General features: G+C 37.4%; 1 protein-coding gene across 1 annotated transcript in view; it reads left to right on the forward strand.

Annotated features, from left to right (window-relative positions):
• The window catches only part of ATP13A5 (ATPase type 13A5), a 118,151-nt gene that overhangs the window by 99,325 nt on the left and 11,108 nt on the right, over positions 1-7,718 (forward strand). The window contains exons 26-27 of the mRNA XM_011961226.1: positions 783-957; positions 5,753-5,955. Of these exons, the coding sequence (XP_011816616.1) occupies positions 783-957; positions 5,753-5,955 (378 nt within the window). The remainder of the gene's footprint in view (positions 1-782; positions 958-5,752; positions 5,956-7,718) is intronic.

Consider the following 7,718-nt stretch of genomic DNA (forward strand, 5'->3'; position numbering starts at 1 on the left):
GCTCACTGCAAGCTCCGCCTCCTGGGTTCACGCCATTCTCCTACCTCAGCCTCCCAAGCAGCTGGGACCACAGGCGCCTGCCACCATGCCTGGCTAATTTATTGTATTTTTTTAGTAGAGATGGGGTTTCACTATGTTAGCCAGGATGGTCTCTATCTCCTGATCGTGTAATCTGCCCGCCTCAGCCTCCCACAGAAGCAGTATTTTTAATGAGTTCTTTTTCTTTATGTAATACACAGCAGCAGTCCCCCAGTCACCTGTGTATCCAGAGAGACAACACATCTCTGGCATCTATCGCAGTGCCTGGCACACTGACATGCTCAGAGAAAGTTGGCTGAATGAATAATAGAGTGAGTGTTTTTTTTGAATTATCCAGCATATGAAGATGAATCTAGCTATCTTCCTCCTTATTCTCCTCATTCTAACTCTCCACTTTCCTGTCATCACTGAAAGATAGTATTAGTACTGCTTGTCCCATAAGGAAGGCCATTCCCTCTTTTACACACAATTTCTGGTTAGTCTGGTTATGGAGCAAATATTTGCACCATGTGATATGGTAAATATAATAATTACATAACTTTCTAACCCACTATTTTTTATTTCTGAAGGTGAAGACAGAATGGATGTGCTACCAGGCAATGTGCTTACCTAGGTGTAAATCTTCTGCTCATGTCTGCTTAATCTGAATCCCAATGCCAGACTCAAGATAATATGCATCTCAATCTCAACCTTTTATTCTCAATGATAAGATTGTAATAGGAAAAAATGCATTTGTCTTTCAGTGAGTTCAACTCATGCCTACCCAAAGCTGGCTCCATATAGACCAGCAGGACAGCTCCTTTCTCCCCCTTTACTGCTGTCAATATTTTTGAATTCCTGTTTCTCCTGCATTGTGCAGATCAGTGCATTTCTCTATGTGAAGCAGCAGCCTTGGTATTGTGAGGTCTACCAATATAGGTAAGTTCATTTTCTTAGTGCTCCTTTTGAAAGGTGATTTAATAAATAATCCATGACATTGAATAACTTGACTTGAACATATACCCTAAAACTTTTAATTAATAAAACTGTGTCGCTGCAAAACTCAAATGATGGGACAGAATACAGTTAATCCATGGACTACCGGGGTGGAGTGGGTGGGAAGAGGTCTGTCACATTGGTTGTTAATGCATAGCTCTAACAACTGGTTGGCTGAATGAATATATTAATTCCCTGGTACTTTGTATATTTTACAGACCAGGGGTTGGCAAACATTTCTTGTAGAGGGCCAGATAGTAAGTAGGCTTTGTGCACTACATGGCCTCTGTTGCAGCTAGTCAACTCCACTGTTGCAGCACAAAAGCAGCCATAGACAATACGTAAACAAGTGGGTGCGGCTGTATTCTAATAGAACGTTACCTACAAAATCAGGTGATGAATCAGATTTGGCCTGTGGGCTGTAGTTTGCAGGCCCCTGATACAGACATATGAGAGAGATTTGTTTACATTATTTTGTTTTTTTTCCCAAATGAACATTAAAGTGTGAGTTGATGGTATCCTTGTTCTGATTGAATTGGAACACGAGATTCAGGACAAGTCTCTTTACTTCCCTGGGTTTAATGTTTTTGAGGTAGGCTAGAGTGCCAATGGCTCAAGCTTTATTTTGCTGACAAAGCCTTTCTGCTGGTAAAAGAAAAGGCAGGAAAAGAGCTGCTCTCTTTGAAATAGGACATGTGCAAACTGCCCCTCACTCCACAGAGCACCAGAAATCAGTAAAACACAGATAGAAAACCAGCAAATGATGAGGCTGTCATTCAGATTTTAAAAAATTCAGCAATTCAAGTATAACTAGGGATATAGAATCTCATTCCGTTTCAAAACTAGATTTTTTCCAAAACTGGAGTACATATACTCAGAGAACTCAAGCTTTGACTGAACCTAGAAGACAATATGTCGTAGCCAAAGAAGGATGGATAGGAAATCAGGAATTCTAAGAATTCCTGACTCTATCACTAATTAGATGTGCCATACTGGCCCTCAATTTTATTACCTTAATGTAAATATATTGGGCTAGATACTCTTTGGTATTAAACTCTATAATTCAGGCCATCTAGTCTGTCTGTTCCTCTTTTTGTAAAAATGCTTTGTGATTATGGAACATCTACTACAGGCCTACCTCAGAGATACTGTGGGTTTGGTTCCAGACTACCACAATAAAGTGGATATTGCAATAAAGCCAGTCACGTGAAGTTCTGGTTTTCCAGTCCATATAAAAGTTATGTTTACACTATACTGTAGTCTATCGGGTGTGCAATAGCATTATGTCTAAAAAAGTACGTGCTCTAATTTCAAAATAATTTATTGCTAAAAAATGCTAATGATCATCTGAGCCTTCAGCAAGTCATAATCTTTTTGCTGGTGGAGAGCCTTACCTCAAGCTGAGTGGCTGCTGACTGATCAAGGTAGTGGTTGTTGAAGGCTAGGGTAGCTGTGACAATTTCTTAAAATAAGACAACAATAAAGTTTGCCTCATTGGTTGACTCTTCCTTTCATGAGATATTTCTCTGTAGCAAGTGAGGCTGTTTAATAGCATTTTATCCCATTTCAGTACTTTCAAAATTGAAGTCAATTCTCGCAAACCCTGCTGATGCTTTGTCCAGTAAGCTTATATAATATTCTAAATCCTTTGTTTTCATTTCAACAATGTTTACAACATCTCCACCAGGAGCAGATTCCATCTCAAGAAACCACTTTCTTTGCTCAACCATATGAAGCAACTCTTCATCCATTCAAATTTTATCATGAGATTGCAGCAATTCAGTCACATCTCAGGCTCCACTTCTAATTCTAGTTCTCTTGCTATTTCCACCATACCTACAGTTACAACCTCCACCGAAGTCTTGAACCCCAAAAAGTCATTCATGAGGGTTGAATCAACTTCTGTTAATATTGGTTAATGTTGATGTTTTTACCTTCTCCCATGAATCATGAATGTTATGAATGGCATCTAGAATGTTGAATTCTTTCCAGAAGGTTTTCAATTTTCTTTGCCCAGATCCAATAAATGAATCACTCTCTATGGCAGCTATAGTCTTACAAAGTGTATTTCTTAAAAAATAAGACTTGAAATTTGAAATTACTCTTTAATCCATGGACTACAGAATAGATGTGTATTAGCAGGCATGAAAACGTTAATTTCCTTATACATCTCCATCAGTGCTCTTGGAGGGTGACCGGGTGCATTGTCAATAAACAGTAACATTTTGAAAGGAATCTTTTTTTTCTAAGCAGTAGGTCTGAACAGTGGGCTTGAAATATTCAGTAAACCATGCTATAGACAGATGTGCTGTCATCCATGCTTTGTTGTTCCATTTCTAGAGCACAGGCAAAGTAGAGTTAGCATAATTCTTAAGGGCCCTAGGATTTTCAGAATAGCAAATAAGCATTGGCATCAACTTAAAGTCACCAGCTGCATTAGCCCCTAATAAGAGAGACAGCCTCTCCCTTGGAGCCTTGAATCCAGTTATTGACTTATCTCTAGTTATTAAAGTCCTAGAAGACATCTTCTTCCAGTAGAAGAGGCTGTTTCATTTCCACTGAGAGCTGTTTAGTTGCCTTCATTAATTGTCTTAGTTAAATCTTCTGGATCACTTGCTGCAGCTGCTACAAGATTTGCTGTTTCACCTTGTACTTTTACATATAGAGACACCTTCTTCCTCTCAGTCTTAGGAACCAACCTCTTGCTAGTTTCAAACTTTTCATCTGCAGCTTCCTCACCTCTTTCAGCCTTCAAAGAATTGAAGGGAGTTAGGGCCTTGCTCTGGATTAGACTTTGGCTTAAAGTAATGTTGTGGCTGGTTTGATCCACTATCCAGACCACTGAAATTTTCTTCATATCAGCAATAAGGCCATTTTACTTCCTTATCATTCATGTGTTCACTGGAATAACACTTTTAATTTTCTTCAAGAACTCTTACTTTGCATTCACAACTTGGCTGTTTGGTGCTAAAGGCCTAGCTTTTGGCCTGTCTTGGATTTTGACATGCCTTCCTCACTAAGCTTACCCATTTCTAGTTTTTTATTTAAAGAGAGAGACATGTGACTCTTCCTTCCACTTGAACACTTAGAGGCCACTGTGGGATTATTAATTGAACAGATTTCAATGTTATTGTCTCTCAAGGAATAGGGAGGCCCCAGGAGAGGAAGAGAGATGCGGAAACAGTCAGTGAAGCAGTCAGACACACACAATATTTATTGATTAAATTTGCATTCTTATAAAGGCACAGTTCATGGCATCTCAAAACAATTACGATAGAAACAGCAAAGATCACTGATCACAGATCACAATAATAGAGATAGTAATTATTTCAAAAAGTTTAAAATATTGCAAGAATTTACCAAAATGTGACACAGAGACAAAGCGAGCACATACTGTTAAAAAATGGTGCCAATAGACTTGCTAGATGCAAGGTTGCCATAAACATTCAATTTGTAAAAAACGCAGTATCTGGGAAGCACAATAAAGTGAAATACAATAAAGCAAAATGTGCCTGTATGTGCAAAGCACACTTCTAGACTACAGGGAGCCCAGGATAAAAAGTATTAAGTCTTGCATTTGAGTTCACAGTTAGAAAATGAATCCTTATTTATAAACAGTTGTAATAGTGGTTTAAAAGTTTCAAGCTGAGCAAGAAAGCTGGTGGAAACTAATTTATTGGTTTAATTATTTTAAAAAAGAACATTGGAAATCAATCAGGACTGGGAAAGCTCATATCTTGGGCAAATATTTTTTTTTTGAGTAAATATTATGTGACCTCACTGTGCTAGGTGCCAAAAATCTATTGTAAATTTGATTAAAACCAAAAAATAAAACCACAAAAAATCCTATATTCTAGGAATTCACATCCCAAAGACGTAAAATAAAATTATGTAAATAAAGAATTGCAAAACAATGAGCTTGCAAAAGTAGTTGTTTTGCAATTCTTTATTTACATGTGCTATTGCCTTTAACTGAGATAACATTTTTTAAAATGCCTTTACTCTTGTGGGCACTACTTCCACTTGCCAGCAAAAGTCAAGGCATTTCGGATGCAGAGATGTTTCAAGGATGGATGTTATATCTCAGTTAAAGGCAATAGCACATCCAACCCAACAGGTATGCAAATTGATATGTGGGGAACAGGGAATAATCCTGTATGTTTGGAGTGTATAGAGCATAGGAGGAGTGGCAAAAGGTAAGACGGAAAAGGTAGAGTGAGACCAGGATGCAGAGATCTCATAGGACAGTTGGAGAAGTTTGAGCTTAATTTATCAGCAAAATAGAGCCATAGACCCCTTATAAGCAGCAGATTGTCATGTTCAGATTTCCAGGAAGATCTTTTAGCTATGCGAGGGAAGTAAATCGGAGTGGGAGACTCGAACTCAAAACCCAAGTTAGGAGTCTTGCTTAGTCCACAAAAGAGAAAACAACACACACACAGCTTAATTGACATGGTGTATTTACTCTTTGAATTGATAGGAATTCATAAAATATTGTCATTCAGGCCCTTTCAAGGTAGATCACTTGTTCCAAATGGAGTGCCGGACAAAGAACAATCTTGACTTCCTTTTATTTCTGCTTTGTCATTGCAAGGGGTGAACAGAATATGTCTTGGTAGTTACTGGCTGACATAGTTTGAAAGCTAAAATCCCATGGTAGTGATTAAACTATTTTTTTTTCACCTAATAGATAAAAATGGAATAAAATGTTTCATAAACACTGGTGATTCTTTTGTAGTGAGTGTTTTCTGGCCAACCAAAGTAATTTTTCAACAACTATGAGTCTGGAAAGAAACTGGACTGGAAATGCAACTCTGATTCCTGGTTCAATTTTAAGTTTTGAAACTACCACACTGTGGCCCATCACCACCCTCAACTATATCACAGTAGCATTCATCTTTTCTAAGGGAAAGCCATTTCGAAAACCCATCTATACAAACTGTAAGTATATAAAGTTTAATTTTTCTTTCTGAATATTTTCCCATTCCCTTTCTCACCCTAGAGTTGTACCTCACCGGTGAAATGATGGGCTGAGGGAGAAACAATTGCATGACTCTGAAATTGTTGTTGAATGCAGTGGTCATGGGTGGTAGAGCCCACGTGCAGAAATCTGCTTGTTTGCAGATAAGCACGGACATTATTTAACTCTCGCGAGTCTTGTCCTATTGTGAGTCGTCAAGAATCATTTTAAACACACACATGCATGTGAAGATATTTTATAAAAGGCTTTCTAACCAGTTCAAATGTAAATTGACCTGTTTAGCCTTAAAACATTGGGCAAGTTACTTTAACTATTCTATGACCTTATTTCCTCATTGGCAGAATGGGAGGGAGTATCCTTAATTTGTTAAGTCCTGAGGGAAGGACTAAACAAAGCATTTTATGGAGTGGGCCTAGCACAATTTATGTAAAGGATCTGACGCTTATAATTGGGGCTCAAAAAATCTTATTTACTTTCCCAGTATATTAATTTCAGTAGAGTTTTAAAAAAAACTCTTCGAAGCTACAATTAAGATCCTCCCAGCTAAGGCTGGGAGTGGTGATTCACTCCTGTAATCCCAGCACTTTGGGAGGCTGAGGTGGGAGGATTGCTTGAGTTCAGGAGTTTGAGACTAGCCTGGGCAACACAGTGAGACCTTGTCTCTAAAAAAAAAAAAACTTTTACAAATCAGCTGGGCATGGTGGCTCTTGCCTATAGTCCCAGCTACCTGGGAAGGCTGAGGTGAGAGGATTGCTTGAGCCTGGGAGTTCGAGGCTGCAGTGAGCCGGGATCACACCACTACACTCCAGCCTGGGTGACAGAGCAAGACCCTGTCTCAAAAAAAAAATAGTACATCCAACATGAAGTACTAGTTAAAAAACAAAATTTGTGCTGGTCTGATAAGATTTTAGAAAATAGTGTCCCATTTGGTTTTAGTCTGCATTTTTTTTCGTGATCTTTTTTCCACTGTCTTTATGCACAGGAAGTTTTTTCTAATTATGAAATAGTATAATTATCATGATTAGTTTTGAAGTGCTTTTAAAATCTAATGTTAATTTTGGTGTATAGTTTGAGGTAGGGATTAAAACAAGTTTCTGCAACTAGTCAACTGGTTTTTCTAGCAGCTTTTATTGACTATTGAGTTTTTAATATTAATTATTTTTCCACTCAATATACTGCCTTTATCATAACTATCTTCATATATATTTGTACATCATTTATATTATGAATTACGTTTACATGTATATGTCTATATAGTTTCCAGACTATCATTTCTGTTTTTAAACATCAGTCTATTCTTGATTTACCACTATACTTTAAGATGTATAGTTTTATAATGTTTTACTTAATAAGTGGCAAGATCAATGTACCCTCATTATTCCTCATTTTAAAAAATGTATTTCTTTCTTTCCTGTTCATTCTTTAAGATTAAACTCTAGAATGAATTGCCAGGCTTTTAAAATTTCCCTTTGGGCTTCTGATACTTTTGGAAGAATTTACATTGGTATATAACTTAATCTTCCCATTTAGGAACATGTCATGTCTCCCCATTTATTCTTGCTTTTTATTTTTTTATTTTTATTTTTATTATTTTTATTTTTTTAAATTTTATTATACTTTAAGTTCTAGGGTACATGTGAATAACATGCAGGTTTGTTACATATGTATACTTGTGCCATGTTGGTGTGCTGCACCCATCAACTCGTCAGCACCCATCAACTCG

This window comes from Colobus angolensis, unplaced genomic scaffold (genome assembly GCF_000951035.1).
Source record: "Colobus angolensis palliatus isolate OR3802 unplaced genomic scaffold, Cang.pa_1.0 Scaffold54, whole genome shotgun sequence".
Classification (NCBI taxonomy): domain Eukaryota; kingdom Metazoa; phylum Chordata; class Mammalia; order Primates; family Cercopithecidae; genus Colobus; species Colobus angolensis.